Raw genomic sequence first — 17695 nt, 5'->3', positions numbered from 1 at the left:
ACTGAAAGGGAGATCCATTTAGGTTCAATACAAGGAGTTCTCTTCTGCTGAGGGGCAAATTCATCACTCAGAAGACTCCACTCTCAAAGGGAGGTATAGACAAGCTCCTCATTCTTTCTGTACAGGAGAGTGGCCCAGAATCGTCAGGGGCTGGAAGCCTGTTTATCTGGCAAGGGGCAAAAGAGCTCTACCTGAAAAAACAGCTTCAGAGTCCTTGTCACCTCCATTCTAACTAAACTAACTGCCTGCTTCTTCCTTAAAGGCAGTGCCTCTGAAAAACCTACAGGTCACTGACCGTCATTCGTGATGGGAAGCCGTGTGGGTTCATGATGATATCCGGACAGATGCCAGAATCACAAAATGGCATGTCTTCCTGGGGGACAATCAAGCCACAAACACCTGGGGGAGAGAAGATTTCATGCCACATAAAGCAAATCGGCAGAAAGGAAGAATACAGTACTTAATTGGGATTTCCCTGCTGCTATTTCTATTTCCACTGCTCTAAAATCTTCCCCATGGCCTCTATCAAGAGTAACAAAAGCAATTTTCAACAATCCTGCTGGACAAACAGTTCAAAAACGACTCTCCTTGCGAAAGGCAGTGCAGCCTTTCTGTGCTGCTGGCATGGCACACAATGGTGCTGTCAGGCTGCCTGCCCACCCTCCTGTGCCACAGAGACTGAAGAACAGCGGCTTCACTGGACCCCAGGCCTGTGGCCATCCCTGAAGCTTTAAGTCAGCAGCAGTTTTGCTCCTCATCAGCTAGTTTGTGATCTGCGGGGTTCTGCACCCAAGTTAAACAAATCCAAGTTCTCCGACCCCAAACACAGAAATGACTGGATGAGGGGTGTGCTTACAATGTGGTTTTAAAAAACAGTGACAAGAAGTACCTGTGTGTGGCTGATGTGCTAACAGGTTTACCTCTATATAGGCTGCAGTGCTCTGGCTGGTTGGCTGATTTTTGCCAGGGCTTCCCTGGCTGAGTCTAAACTGCCCAAAGGAATTTTAATTCCTATAGCTTACAACCCATTAGGAAAGTGATCTTTGATTGAACTTGTAAAGTTGAACAAGAAAATTAAATGCCAAATCGTTCTTGGAAAAAAAAAGGTTAGAATTAGAAATGGAATTCTAAGAATGAAAACAACAAAACAAAAATCTACCAACTCTATGCACTACTAATATTCTCTTAAATTAATTCCCTTAATATCATTCTAACCTATAGGGGATTTTGTTGCTAAATAGTTTTTTATTCCTCTGATTTCTTTTTCTTGGGAAGAGGAGTAGGAATAGAATTTAGATTGTTAACTACAATCTTCATAATTTAGAATCAGAAAACTAGTGTACAGTGGCATTGGATTAAGAAAACAAACGCTTTTACATTTGTAGTAAAAGATAAAATTCCTTTTCTCTGTGTGTAAAGTTATCCACTATCTGCCCCTATTGCAAAGAAACTGCTCTCAAATATTTCATTCAATTTGACTGTATGTAATTATTCAAACTATTTTAATAGTTTGTGATTTGTTATAATCACCAGGAGCTGAAGTCAAAAGAAAAAAGAATGCCATTTGCCTATGTAATACTGGTTATTAATATTCTGATTTCTTGTAGCTGCCCACAATATGGATATTAAGTTTGCGGAGTTGAATTCTAGAGCATGTAGTTAGTTTAAATTGGCTTTTGGGTTAAAATGGTATTGTTTATTATAAATATATGCTTTCCTACATGAAGAATAGAAACAATCATTCAGTTCACTTTATTTCAAATTCAGCTACAATGTGTTAGAATTTCAGTCAAGCAGAGTGTGTGACCCTTCTTTCTTCCTTCCAAAAATCCATTTTATCCACACTGAAATTATCTGACAAAACCCTAGGGCTACTGGGAAATCTACTTTGAAAGAGATCAAATTGTAAATCTAGGTGCACCGACAACAACATTGTTCAGCAGTGAACAAAATGTTAAAAACGGCAATCCCTAAAGGGGCCGGTTCTGGGACCAGCTCAAGTGAGAATGGAATTTTGGCTGGTGAGGAGATGGAGGGTTCAGCTATACCCCTGAAAAAACCAAACCAAAGAGAAACCTCAGCACCCCTTAAGCAGCGGTTCGCAGGAGGAGGCCGGCGTCTGCTCAGGAGGAAGCTGCCTGTCCACCCTCCATCAAGAGAAGGTGGGAGTGAGGGCAGGAGGTGCAGAAACTGACCAAGGAAGCATGACGTACTTATATTGGGGGTGGGTAAGGAGAGGATGACTTACATTTTGTGTTTACAGTTTGAATTGACATATTTAATTAAGCAAATGCAACTTTATTATGTTATTAAAATGAAAAAAGTGCTCGTTCCACTGAAATGTGAATCTCTAATACCTTTGCTTGAAATCTGATTAATCATATTTAGTGCAGAGCTTCCTTCTGGGGAAGCTGTTTTCTTATCAGCCCTCTTCTGACATTTTGTTAAAAAAATACACATAAGTAGCTTTTGGATCTTTTTCCTTCTATTATAGGAACTGCTTTGGCAATATCTGCACCAAGGGCACCTGTAAGTCAAAAATTAAATCTTAGCTGACTTAAAATTACTTTAGGCCCTGAAAACCCTTTTATATGCCAAGATGGTTCCCATAGCAGACAGCCCTGTGTTGTTTGTTTTGTGTGAAAGTGAATGATAAAAGATCCATGAAATCGACACAGAAAGCCAGAACAGCAGAAAGAACTGAGGGCTCTCCATCATTGCGGCTTCTACCCTCTGCTGACTTGAGGAACAATGGAAGCTACACATCCAACTGCAGATCTAACACAGCTGTGCATTTCATTAGATGAAGAGCACTAGTGACACAAGTAAATAATTAACTTATTCTGGTCCGCTGACTGTGCTTATGAGACCAGTCATAGCTGACAGATTTTAATACAAGTTAACACAAAGAGACCATAATGAGCTTAGAAGTTAAAACAAAATATTTAGACAGAATTTGATGATCTCGAATCTTAAATTAGACAGATGATTTTTAAAAGTTTGTATTTTACTGAATTCATTAGGGGTAGAAAGAGAGTTCTCAATCTTAGAACCAGACTTTTCTTTTTCTAACAGTATTTCTCTGTTTCAGAATTATTCAAATCCTTAATCACAGCGGGAAGGTTTCTTTTCTTATTTTCAAATGAAAGATTAAAACTGTTTTCTCCAGGGACAGAGGCATAAAGTCCATTCCAATATTTAGAAGTCTTAAAAGTTATGGTCATTTTCCCTTAACACTGGTTTAAAATGTAAATGATATGCGGTGCGCTTCAGTGTGTTAACACTCCCCTGGATCCTTGAAAAGAGGATGGACTACAAATAAACCATATCTAATGGAAGCTGTTGTGAAACAATTACCAATTCATACCTTAAATGCTTACACAGCATTTCAGATTTTAAAATAAAATTTCATCCCCTGGCTCAAGCTGGTGTCTCAACCCCACTGTTTACAGCACAACCTCCTGGCAATAAAATGCAAATACACCAGTTTAACATGCTCAGGAACATTTAATGCACTCAGGAGGGCCGAATGGGAATTGGACCACAGACTACAGTATAGAACTTTTAACAAATGCAAATAGATAGTAAGAAAAAAAAAATAGAATCACAGAAAGAGCAGAAAGGAACTGCCGATACCCCAATCAACAAAATATTATTCCATCACCATCCATCTTAATGTCTAGTTGTAAAGGGAAGAAATTTAGGGAGTCTAAATCTGACTGCCCATCCACTCAGGAGAGGCACTTCTGACATCCACTGTCACAGCTCTCTGTATCACGCTGCAGACACTGCTGGCTCCTACACCAATTTGTTATTTCTATTTCCAAGGCTTCACAGAACAACACAGTAATCATTTAAGAATAGGTTTGCTCAGGAAAAGTCGAGTTAATCTCAGGAATCATTTGGTTGTCTTTAAAAATATTTCTTTTTTCTTTTCTTGGACAGGGTCTCACTCTCTTGCCCAGGCTAGAGTGCAGTGGGCAATCATGGCTCACTCAAGTGATCCTTCCACCTCAGCCTCCCTAGTAGCTGGGACTATCACATCCAGCTGTGTGCCACCATGTCCAGCTAATTTTTATTTTTATTTTTGTAGAGATGAGGTCTCACTATGTTGCCCAGGCTGGTCTCGAGTTCTTGGACTCAAGTCGAAGGGCTGGGATGAGAGGCATGAGCCACCAAGCCTGGCTTAAAAAGTATTCCTAATTCTAAACAGCAACTGACTTATTCAAAAGTCATTTTTGGCCTTTAAAAAATACTGGTTTTAGTGTACTGTCTCTGTGTAATGGACTACCTTAACTCAAACAGGAAAAAAAGAAAGGTAAGAAAAGAAAAAATAGTAAGAAAAATTAATGCATTCTAGTAGCATATGAAGACAGGAAAGCAAATGGCAACTGCAGAAGACAACTGTAATGCCATCTCTAATTCAAGAGATGTTTTTGATGTGACTTCAATGTGTTGAGACCTGATTAGTAAATTGTTTCAATTTTGTTGATGGCCAGTTCTCATTTTAATATCACAGTCTGCTTTAATTTTTACATTTTTATTTAGCAAGTCTATCTTCTAAGTGGAATCACACTTGAATTAAATTTATCTCTCTGAGGTTAATATATATTATTACTCTTCCTTTTCTGATTGAGGAAAGAGAAAAAGAATCATTTCCCTCAATTGCTGGGGAAGTAGAGATTCAGGGCCTCAACTCCAGACAGGCAGAGGTAGCTTATGTCGAGTCATCTGAGTGAATATTGAAAACTTCATAAACATATTGTATATATTTATACAATTCAGCTTGCCACTTTCTAATGCTCTAAATGATGTGAAGCACATCTGGCAGAATGGTCTGCTGAAATAATCCCAATCAAAGTCTAAATTACCTCCTTTTACATTCTGCAGATACTCAGCCGTTGGACAAGACTATTTATTCTGCACAGTTTTACACTCTTTACAATGAATGATGAAATGATGCTGTGGTTTTTCTCCATCAGTCACAGTGCAAGAAGAGAGCCGTGTTTAGTAAGGGATGAACACTCAACCAGTGCCCAGTATTAGTGAGCTTTATAAATGTGGGCGAAATGCCGTCTGTAAAGAATTCATCACCCCTTGGACTCTTAGACCTATGTAGAGCAGGCGATCGAGGAATTGGGTGACTTTAATTTGACTCAATGCTTTTCCACTGATGTGTTACCTTGGGGGTGTGGGGGAAGCACCACTTTCTGGTGAGCCTTAGTTGTTTGCTCTTTGTAACGGGAATAATTAGCACCTATCTCATGAGGCAATTGTGTTAGAAGAACAGATGAGCTAATGTCTGAGAGGTACTTTAAGGTCCTTAGAGAAAGGCTGCATCTAAATACAAGGAATTATTATTATATAAGAAACCTAATTACTCTCAGCAGGAAGCAAACTAGCAAAGCAAAGGAGACCAACTTAATGAATAGAAGGAGCAGTTGCAGTTGCACTAACTTTGGCTGGAGAGGCAGAAAAGCAGATGACTCCTTCCTGGGTTGCGCAGGTCATTTAACATCATCAAGACACTGTCTCCTGATAACTTTCACGAGACCTGGGGTTGCAGATATCTATTGGGGAATAGTTTACCGCTGATGAACATGGTAGTAAATGGGGCCAAAGAAGCAGTAGGAATGCTTTCAAGTTTGACTGTTCCTATGAAGAAATGGTTTGCTTTGAGTAAACTCATCTCAATGAGCCATTATACATTCAGAAACGAAATCTCTAAATCAAAATGTTAAGGCTAACACAGGTGGTTATTCCTTTCTTCCCCTCCCCTTTTCCAGCTATCGAATTAACCTCCTTTTATTTTTCACACCACCACCTTAAATAATCCCCAGAGGGAGGGGAGTAGACAAAAACTGTTGAATCATATTGGCTTTGTTCTGTTGTTGAATCATTTCCAGATCTATCACATCACTTGCCATATCCCGGTTGACATAATTTTAATTCGGCTCTTCCTTACATGTTAACAGATAAATAATGCATAAGAAAACTTGATTAGCTTTCTTATTAAAACATCACTCTAAATGAGAGGAGGCGCTAGAAGACAATACAGTTTTTACACGGCTTTCCCATGAGCAGTTGAATGGTTTGATGTGATAAATTTGCATAGTCTGAAGCGCACAAAGGGCTGATTAATTGAAACCCTTACAATGCTTTTGCAAGCAGCTATTGTAAAACAATAACCATAGGAACTTTACAAAATACACACGGCTGAATGTGTCAAGAGCTTAATAAAATGTGTTGAGGCTACACTATTTGGAAACAGAATTGGAGATTTTTATTCTGGGCCATAAAACACTAAATACCCTAATTTCAAAGCTTTAGTTGGATATTTACTGAAAGGTCAGAGGGTTACTGGCGAGCTACTGAAGACCAAAATTTGTTCCTAAAAAAGCCAATTCGATAAAGTCTTCTTATAATAAAGTATCTGTGTGGAAGAAGAAACCCTGATTTCTAACATTAAAGTAAGAGCTGCTGGAGTTTTGGTTTTGGACTGAAACTCTGATGGATCGTTTGGCATCATACACCTTATGATGGGGCTCATACTGTGAGCACTACCAGCCTCCTTCTCCCCTCCCACTTAGAAACTTCCATTCAAACAGGATCAAGCAAAGTAGAGAGCCAAAGCTATCCAGACTGTTTAAAGCTGTGGACTTGCAGAGAGGATTTTAGACAGGCTCAAGTACTACATGAGTACAAGGTATTATTATTATTCTTACTTTAAATCGGGTTCTTTTCACTTTCTCAGTTTTAGAAAGCATAATACAGAAAAAAGGACTAACAAATGAAGGTCTAGCAAAATCAAACTTTTAAGCCAAACCTTGTTTAACAGATAAACTTTCTCCTTGGCTTTTCTGTCACACATGAATTACCATTTTCTTACTTCCCACAGCCTCTTTATATCTACTGTAAAAGGATTCTTTAACGTGTTGGAAACTCGGAGCAGGTTTTCTTTTCTTCTAAGAAACATTCAATCAAAATCTTAATAAATTAATTCAGCAGGTTATTGAATAACTTATTAGGGCAAAATGGAAGCAAGTGACCTTATAATGGAACTTTTTTTGTATAAGAGAGGGTCAAAGATGAATCTTCCAAACGATTTTATCCATATACGCATAATCCTTATCAATCACAGATAGGCAGACTAAATCTTTAAGTGAAAAAACTATATTTTTATAAGACTAGACTTCTATTGTAAAACAAAAGTTGACTTCACTCCATTTAAACTAGTTGTCTGGTCCTTAAGGATTTAGGGAGCGTATGCCATTATCTCAGATTTGCAGTTATTAAAAAGCTTCTGTTTGCCAGGACAAACACTCTTGCTCAAATACAGTTTTTCCTCTTCTTAGGAGTACTGCTTGGTATTGCTGCCTGATGCTGTGATCCACAGGACCTTTGTTGGAGGTGCTAATCCTTTTTCACATGAGAGACTGAGAAATGTTCTTTCAGGAAAGTGATATATTGCTTTTTTTTTTCTCTCTCTCCACATCAAAGGAGTCCGCTTTTTCCTCCTTCATTGTGAATGGCAGCAAAAGAAGAGGAAATCTGGAAATATAATAATTTGGTTTGCCTGAACACTGAAATGGAACTTAACTTGAGAATTCCTTGGGCTGTCAGATAATTTGTGTTGAAGAATTTTTTTAAAAAGGAGTAGTCAATCTTCTAATAAATGCACTAATCACCAGAGAAAACAAGGTTCAACATAAAAATATTTGCCCTTGATGAGTTCCCTCCATTAGAATTTACAACACAGTTGAAGAGGCTTACATATGTTATTTTGATTTTAATAGTCTAATTCCAAACATAATTTAAATCGGCATATGTGAATGTCTCTTCCTATCTTTAACTCTATCTATAAAAATGATTAGAATATACAGCGACACACAGAACATTCCACACCCATGTTCAGCTCTCTTTTCCCTTTGGAACATCATTATGCCTCAACCAGATAAGTCATGACTTCACTCAAAAATACCTAGAAGTCTAGACCACTTGGGAAAGGAGCTTAAGACTTCAGGGTTTACATATTTCTCCCCAAATAAATTTAAAACAAAACTAAACTTTCCTGCTTTTGTAAATAAACAAACAACAAATTCACAACTTTGGTGTATAGAAGGTTATTACTAAATAATTTCATTTTGGATGGCATTTTGCATACTACTAAAGGATGAACGGCTCTAGAGATTCTTGATCAAAGGTCCAGCTCTTTTGGGGGGCGCCGACTCACTTATCATTTATCATTTATCATTTATCACTTATCATTTACTGATAAGATATATAACTGACCTCACAATGCCCAAAGGAAGGTTGTACTTCATTAAGATTCTTTGAAAGTGTCAGTAGAAGACTGTATTGAAATGCCTTCATCGAAAAAGTACACTGTGAATGAATCCTGCCTGCCTCTGAGCCCACAGTAGTCTATGTTAATTGTGACGCCACCTTCTTTACAAAATATGGTTCCTCATTACTTGGTTCTCTGCTTAGTCCTCCTCCACTTTTGAGGTTACAGAAGGTGATGCTGCTTATTGACTCTGTCACATCTGTAACTGATAAAACATTTTCACTTCTCCAGTGGGCCTTCTCTGACCAATTGCATTCAATCTTTGCTTATCATGCAGCACTGATGTTGATTCCCAGGTACTCAGAATTGACTCCCTTATTCCAGTTTACCCATGCATTCTGCCCCCTTCAGTCTTCTCCATGAGCTGTGATCACATGCAGCACATAACTACCACTGTTCCGCCTCCTCTTCATGTTTGTTTCATTTAGCTACTAATTATCCTACCACCTTTGAAGTGATCAGGCTTGAACAGGACAGATGCACATGTTCTGTGAAACTAAACTTTCAAGTCTCCTTTAATTGTTAGAGAGGGTATCTGAAGAGACATTGGGCACAGAAATGTGATCTACACACAATTAATGTAAAAAAAAAGAACGCCTAACGACAGCTTTGTTAAAGTAAACTTTTAAGAAAAGACAAAAATCAGACAATCTGCAGGGCCATGTTACTTTCTGAACACCCAGAACAATACATTTAATGCTGTAAATGGAGAGAGAAAAAGAATGTGCACAAAGGTATATTAAATCAAAATAATTTTAAAATTTTCTCATAGATGATACATATGCGTCAACTTGCAGGAGATGCTACAAAAGAAAAAACAGGATTTCCAAACAATTCTACATCTCAGGATTAAAAACTAAGTTCAACTAACCACTGCTTTTATTCTGGCATGTATCTGGACCAAAACAGAAACAAACAAACAAACAAACAAATCTCTGCAGGAATCGTGGTGTGACACATATACCCTGAAAACTCAACACTTTGAAATTTTTATCAGCTCATTTCATGACAACTACAAATAGCATAGCTGATGTTGTGGACTACATTTTCTGTTTCGCTCACATTTTACTTGCCAATATCCAACTCCTTTAGGCCTGATGCAGTCCCCCTTTGGGCCCACACTAAGGGCTGGGTTATTGTGTGGCTCCTTACAGACACCTGCCATCTGTGCATCTGAAGGTTCCAAGTGCACTAACTGCAATCACTGTGGCCAAAACATTTTCTTCAAGTGCCCTCTTTTGTGGCTTTAACTATCACATCTAGCCAAATACATCGGGAGAACTGTCAAAGTTGAGGGCTCAAAAACTGACTTCCTTTTACAACTGTTTAAAATCCTGATAGATTTTGAATTTTATACAAGGCCACTAAAGCCTGACCAGAGGACCAGTTAAAGAAGGGAGTGGGGATAGTGTTTTACAATAAGCTGATTTTAGAAGGAAAGGGACACCAGAAAATACAGCTTTATTTTAGGAGTACATCTTAATATGGGGCCTTGGCAGGCATTTCTGTGACATGCTGTATGAGAGTAGTATTTATTCTGGATTTGTGGCAGCTGTAAAGCTGCTTATCCAGGAAGAATGGGAATTTTGAGAAGATGCCTATCTTAAGGAGGAGACAGAAAATAATACTAAGAAACAGCAGGATTCATCCTCAGGAAAGGTGGCGTCTTTCCAGTGAGAAATCTCCGGGTATATGGCAATCTCAGGAGCAGAGTAAGATATAAGAAGAGAAAAGAGCCACCTTTAACCAGATTTAACCAAATGGGCAATATGCTTGGAATCAAAACCCTGGATTCAAATGCAGGCTCTGCCAGCACTAAGCTGTAGGAGGCATGCTACTCACCTCCCTGAGCCTCAGTCTCCTTACTCTTTATAGTAGGAATAACACCACAAACTGGAACTGTACCAGTTAAAGGATGAAATATAGATAAAAGTGCTAACAAATGATCAATATGCCAAAAGTAAAATATTATAAATGTGGAGATAAACAGCATGCAAATGATTCCTCAATTTTTTCTCTAGCCCAAATCTCTCCCTGGAGCTCTAGACTCTATACCCAGTTGCCAACCTAATATCTTCACTTGGAGAAGACAGGCATTTCAACCTGAGGCCCAAACTCTCAACCTCTACCCTCATGCCAAAAAACTATTCTTTACCCAATCGATCCCATCTTGGTAAACAGCATTATCAGTTGCTCAGGCCACAGACTTCATCCTCAAATCCTGTATTTTCCTCTCACAACATCCATCCAAGCCATAAGCAAGTCCTTCTGGCTCTATCTCCAGGGTATGTCCAGAATCCAGTCACTTCTCTATATTTTTCCACTGCTGCTGTCCTAGTCCAAGTCACCAGCCTTTCTTGCCTGGACCACTGCAATGGTCTCCCTGCCCTCTTCCTTGCCCCTTCCAATCCACTTGTCATATAGAATCCACAGTGAGCTCTAGAAGTTGTAAGTTAGATCTTGTCACTCCTTTGCTTACATTCACTGTTACGGTTTGTATGTACCCACCAAAACTCATGCTGAGATTTAATTGATACAGGGCCTTTAAGAGGTGGTTAGGTCATAAGGACTCCATTCCCATGAATGGATTAATGCCATTATTACAGATGTGGGTTAGTTATCTCAGGACTGGCTTTGTTATAAAAGCAAGCTCTCCTGCCTCTCTGCCCGTCTGCCACGGGATGATCTTCTCCAGATGCTGGTGCCATGCTCCTCGACTTCCAAGTCTTTAGAACCATAAGCCAAATAAACTTTTTTTCTTTATAAATTATCCAGTCAGTGGTATTTTGTCATAGCAGCAGAAAATGGACCAAGATACCCACCATCCAACAGTTCTGTTGGTTCCCAGCCTATCTGGAGTAAAGTCCAATCTCCTTTCTTTTAGCCAAAAGGCCCTACAGGATATGCCACCATCCTCCTCCTCTCACCCCACAAGTCTTATACTACGCTCCTTGTCAGGCATATATGCCTGACCAGACTGGCCTTTTTTCTCTTCCTTGAATATACCAAGCTCATTTGTGCCTCAGAACTCTTACCCTAGTGGTTCTCTCTGCCTATAACTAAATCCTCCCAGACTTTTGCTTGGCTGGCTCCTTTGTATCCTTCATGTCTCAGCTCAATGTCGCTTCCTCCAATAGGCTGTTCCTGATCCTAATCTAAAGTACACACCCCCACCACTAAACCATCCATTCTTTTACATCATTCTTCATATATGGCACTTATCATTACCTTAAATTATCCTGTTTATATTTTTCTTTACATATTTTTTTTCTTGAAATGGAGTCTTGCTATACTGCCCAGGCTGGTCTCAAACTCCTGGGCTCAAGTGATCCTCCTGCCTCAGCCTTCTAAGTAGTTGGGGTTTATATTTTTGTTTACTTCTTTTCTGTCTGTTTCTCCCCCAGGAGAACACAAACCCTGGGAGAACGGAGATCCCATCAGTCTTGTTTACCTCTGTATTTTCAGTATCTAGAGCAGTGCTTGGCACACAGTGAAAGCTCAATAAATGGATGAATTAATCAACAATATAAGCACTTGAGATGATTTTCCATCATTGCATCATCTCAAGTCAATGAGACACAAATGCTTTGTGATTGGTGCCATCATTTACCAGGATTAAAACCACAGTCCCTGTGGTTTTTCTTCTTTATGCTGTCTTTATTTCAGTCAAGTCCATTGATTTGCTCTTCTCTGCTGTCCCCTGTTTTTCTTTCACATCTTTATCAAAGCCCTCTAAGCCTGAACCCCATCTAGTATCTGAAGCCTTCTTTTGCAAGCAGCCTGCAAAAGAAGACCCAAGACAGACTTGCCCGCAGCTCACCTTTACGGCCTGCTGCCTGTGCATCAGGCACTGCGTTCCCTGCTTTTACACATTAGTATCAAGGAGGCCAAGGCATAAAGGGACAAAATAGCTCACCTAGTTAGAATTCAAGACCTTTCTCTCTCTGCTATACTTTTCCTCAATCCAAGGGCTTTCTTTAAATACTGAACAGAGGGTGGTTGTGATGAAAAGGCAATGTGTTCATTCAGTATGGCCCACAAGACAAGGCAGGACTAACTGCAGTAACTTACAGACTCTTGAGCACTCTTACTAACTCTTGAGCACTTCTGACTCAGGAAAACCATCAGAACAGTGCTACTACAGAAGAGGCTGCCTCAGAAAATAGCAAGGGCCTCCCTTCACAGGCCACAATGAACATGGAAAACCATCTGCCAAAGATAATCTAAAAAGAACTCTTATACTAGAAGATGGATTTAGACTGGACTTCTAAAAGGACTTTTCAAACTCTAAGAATCTATTCCTATCTATACTAAACTCTAAACCTCTATATTTTTAGTGGTTTCTCCCATATAATTTAGCATGTAACTATGTAATCCTTCATATTGATCTTTTTGCTTCAGGTGTCAGTCAACTCCTCATGGGCATTAGTCAAGGGATTCATTTCCTTTCTATCCCCTAAAGTGCCCCACACAGTTTTGAGCCCACAACAGTGACTTAAATATGACTGAATAGGTTTCCCTGGGGCTGTCAAGGCAGGTTCTCATTTGTGCCTGGGGTGGACGTCGGGGGGCATGTATACAGTTGACCCTTGAATAACACAGGTCTTAACTGTGTAGGTCCACTTATATGGGGATTTTTCTTCAATGAAATGTGAAAAGAAAATTTGCGGAAGGTGAGCCCTTCTACACAGAGAGACAACTCTTCATATATTTGGGTTCCACAGGTCCAACTGTGGGACTTGAATATGTGCAGGGGTCCTGGAACCAATTCCCAGCATATACTGAGGGATGACTATATTTAGTTATTATGGTTGAAGAAGCTTTAGTGGGCCTGTGTGATCAGTTAGGGTTGGGAAGCTATGAGTTTCAGGTGTTGAAACTCCTGGTGCCAGTTTAGATAAAAATGAGGCATCTCATTTCTGGTACTTACTAGGAAGAATAAATTACACTTATTCTGGGAGTAATGAGTTTGGCTTGTTATATCAGTACAATTTCCAACAAGACCAATGAATATGTAAAATCCTTTATTTAATAAAGGATTCCTCAAACATCATAAGTGGATACCATGTTATATGCGAAGTGCTATGCTGGGTGCTTTGGGGTTAAGTAAATCAGCAGGGCATGTTTCCTAATCTCAATGAACCTAAAATATACAAATATACCTAAGTGATATGGTTTAGATTTGTGTCCCCACCCAAATCTCGTGTCAAATCCCCAGTGTTGGAGGAGGGACCTGGTGGGAGGACATTGGATCGTGGGGTGGATTTCCCGCTTGCTGTTCTCGTGATCGTGAGTGAGTTCTCACGGGAACTGGTTGTTTGAAAGTACGTAGCACCTGCCCCTTCTCTCTCTTCCTCCTGCTCTGGCCGTGTAAGATGTGCCTGCTTCCCCGTCGCTTTCTGTCACGATTATAACTTTCCTGAGGCTCTCCAGCCATGCTTCCTGTACAGCCTGCAGAGTTGTGAGCCAGTTAAACCTCTTTTCTTTATAAATTATCCAGTCTGAGGTATTTCTTTATAGTAGTGTGAAAATGGAATAATACACTAAGTTAGCCAAGAAGGTATTCTGGATATTTAACAACATATACAATTATTTTAACAAAACTATTAGTATCTTTGAATCTTTAGAATTTTATTAATAAAATTTCAAAAAATAGACTTTTGCTACTGTCATACCTCTGGCTTCAGATGGGTGACATTCAAGAAGAGGATCAAAGTTGTAGACCTTAGTTACAACAATGATCCAGAAAAAAGATAAGTTATTTTCAGATAAGAGCTGACAAACTATGATTAATGCTTCTCTCATGATTGTTAGCATTTATGTCATAATTCTCAGGGTGTGAGCTTTAAACATTTTAAAATTAATTTTCAATCTTGAAATGATTAAAGTAGACAAAAAAAAAAAAAAAAACCCCGAAGAAGCCTTAGAGGCAAGGCTCTGGTCAGGAAACAAAAGGTTAGTGCTCTGAAAATCCTTCTCATCTTTTACTAAAATAATTTTCAGTTCTATAAGTTGCACTGAAAAAAATCAAGCATACTCACTAAACATTTTTGTGTTGAATATTCTCAAATGATAAACAGATTTCTAGTTAAACATGACAGATGAAACACGTGTTTATCAACACTGCTTCTCTAAACCTTACTGAGTTTTAAAACTTAAGGTGTAAACCTACGTGTAAGGAGAAAGAACAAGCACAGTGTTATCAAGTGGGCATGAGATAATTTTACAACTTTGAAGGCTGATAAAGAGAGGAGAGAAAAGTAACAGAAGAGTAATCCTAAGTCCCTGCAGATGAGGTGTGAAGAGGCGAGCTGATGCGGCCTTTGGTGCCACCCCCACTCACCCACCCGATTCCTGGGAAGGTTCAGAAGACAGAGACACGAAGTACTAGTATTGCAAAAGGCAGTGTGAGGTGCGAAGCTGAAAGCAAGAGGACTGAGTCAAAGCCGACCAACCCATCAGCAATTCCAGGAGGCTCTACTTTCAAAATGTGTCCAGACTCTGATCCTTTCTCACCAATTCCTCATCGTTATGCTTTTCCAGCCCACCTCCAACTGTCATATAGCTTTTGAACTGGCACCACTGCAGTTTCTTTGAACACAGCAGCCAGTGTCAGTCAGATTATCTCTCACCAGCTCAAACCCCTTCTCCAGTGGCTTCCCTCTCCCTCAGAATAAAAGTCAAAGTTCCTGCTGTGACCTGTGAGCCTCATGGCTGCCTCCTCACCTCACACTCTGCTCCAGCCATAGGGCCTCCTTGCTGGTCTTCTATTAGGTGAGCTACAGCCGCAAAGCCTTCACCTCAAATGCTCTTCAGCCAAAGAGGGCTCACCCTCTTACTTCTCTCAGGTCTTTACTCAATGCCATCTTTTCAACATGGTGTTGTTCCCCAACCACTCTGCCTAAACATTGAATCACTAACCACATGCCCTCCCCTGATATGATTCCCATCCCCCTTCCCAGCTTTCAATCTTTTCTTATCTCATGACACATCATTCCCTCAGCACTTACTATTTTCCTTCTTGCCCACAAGAACACAAGCTCCGCAAGGGTTGGAACTTTAATCTATTTTGTTTACTGCCTGTCACCAGAGCCTAGAATAGTACCAGACTTAACAAATATTTGTATAAATAAATGTCTATATAAGAAATTGTCAGTTCTCTGTATTTCCTAGCCCATACAGCCAGGAAACCACACTTCTCCCCCAACTCTTACTTGAGTAGTCACTACTTCAGTACTTGATCTGAGACCCAAGGGTAGCAAGTACAGCAGAGGGTGGGCTGGTCAAAAGCTTGATACAGAGGAATTAAAAGTCTATGCACTGAAGAGTAAGCTCCAGTCCCTGCCCCTGCCTGACTCCTGGAGGTCAGCTGACAGACTTAAGCACTGTCCCCACCCTCATTCCAGCTCCAACCTTCAGGCAGGAGTTACAAAGATCCTAGTATGTTGAAACTGAATGGCACCAATAATAAAGAGGTTCAGTACCTGACCACCCTACGATGATATTCACTAGTCAACAAGTTCTATCCACACAGAGCTTTCAAATGCTTTCTAGGGTTCAGAGGTATTCCAGGTATTAGAGGAAAGCCTCCAACAACAACAAATCAGACACTAAAACAAATAGGAGAGGAAAATCCTATCGAAAGATAGAAATGGCCAGGCACAGTGGCTCATGCCTGTAATCTCACAACTGTAATCCCAAGGTTCAAATGCCACTTTGGGAAGCTGAGGCAGGTGTATCATTTGAGCCTAGGAGTTCGAGACCAGCCTGGGTAATATGGCAATACCCAGTCTCTATAAATAAAAAACAAAAAGCAAAAAACAAAAACAAACAAACAAAAAACCCAAAAATTAGCCAGGCATGGTGGTGCATGCCTGTAGTCCAGCTACTCTGGAGGCTGAGATGGAAGGATCGCTTGAGCCCAGGAGGTTGAGGATGCAGTGAGCTGTGATCATGCCACTGCACTCCATCCTGGGTGACAGGGCAGAGCAAGATACTGCGAAAGAAAGAAAGAAAGAAAAAGAAAGAGAGAGTGAGAGAGAAAAAGAAAAAAGGAAAGAAAGAAAATTAGAAACAGAAGAAAACTAAAAAGAAAAACCAAAAAACTAAAATTCAGAGACACTAAAATTACATATTTCTTGCTATAAGAATATAAATTAACTTTAAACATTTAATTAGAAATTTAAAATATGATAGGTTTTAAAAATCTGAAAAATAACATTGATCAAATCTAAAAAGAAAAACAAGAAGAGGGCAAAAAGATAAGAAAACTAGAGCATCAATCTGGAAGTTCCAATATTTGACCACTAAGAAAACCAGAAAGGGTATGGGGAAAATGAGGAAGAGGAAATTATTAACTAAATAAATAGAAGAAAATGTCCTAGAACTGAAGGAACTTAAACCTCCAGAATGCGAGGGTGTCCAATTTCCCAGCACAAGGAATGAAAAAAGGGCCTATGAAGTTTCAGAATTTCAAGAAGGGAGGAAGATAGTAAAAGCTTCCAGAGAGAAAGGAATAAAGTAGGAGGGAGATAAGCAGGGAAAAAGAGAAACAGGGCACAAAAAAACCAGGAAGAAGAGTGACATTACAATTTACATGGAATCTAGATGATGATGTGGCAAGGCCACCAAAATCCTTAGGGAAAACAATTTTCAACCTAGAATTTTATACCTAACCAAAGTTGGGTCAGGAGGAGAGACAAGGACTGATGGGTTTTTTTTGTACAAAGAACCCCTTCTTGTTCTGTTTGACCTTTTAAAACAATGTGCATTTATTATTTAATAATAAAATTATACTTAAGAGAAATAAAAACTATGTCTAGTTACGAGTCCCATGTCAATCCTTCTATTACTCTGTTAAAGTTTACACTACCTACTTTTTGTTTGTTTGCTTGTTTTTTCCCCAATCTTTAACATAAATTTGATGAAGATGTAAGAGAAGGGACTATCAAGGGAATCTAGGCTAATCAGAAGGTTTTTACCCTTGGATTAAAAGCCATCTGGAAAAAAAAAGGAGCAAGACAAACTCCTCACTACAAGGGAAAGGTCAGCTAGACCCAGGAGGACTCCTTCAGTTTTGTAAAGAGACATACAAGTCAAAGCTCCCCTAAGATTGAACAGCTCTCTAAAATCTGCTGTTTCAGATCACTGCAAATTAGAAAGCATGCCTGTTAATGAACATTATACCAATCATATTAACAGTCTGAAAAAATGCTATAGCACAAAGACCTTCCTGACGTTTTACCTAGATGTCTGTATTTTCAGGAGCTTACGAATTAGGTGTGTTGTTTTCACTTTTAAAAGCACTGCTTTGGCCGGGCACGGTAGCTCACATCTGTAATCCCAGCA

General features: G+C 39.5%; 1 protein-coding gene across 3 annotated transcripts in view; it reads right to left on the bottom strand.

Annotated features, from left to right (window-relative positions):
* The window catches only part of POLR3B (RNA polymerase III subunit B), a 136560-nt gene that overhangs the window by 13654 nt on the left and 105211 nt on the right, over nt 1-17695 (bottom strand). For all 3 annotated transcript variants that reach the window (NM_001266933.1, XM_077952564.1, XM_077952563.1), the window contains 1 exon segment: nt 296-399. In NM_001266933.1, the coding sequence (NP_001253862.1) occupies nt 296-399 (104 nt within the window).

This window comes from Macaca mulatta, chromosome 11 (assembly GCF_049350105.2).
Source record: "Macaca mulatta isolate MMU2019108-1 chromosome 11, T2T-MMU8v2.0, whole genome shotgun sequence".
Taxonomy (NCBI): domain Eukaryota; kingdom Metazoa; phylum Chordata; class Mammalia; order Primates; family Cercopithecidae; genus Macaca; species Macaca mulatta.
This window is presented reverse-complemented; position numbering and strand designations above follow the sequence as displayed.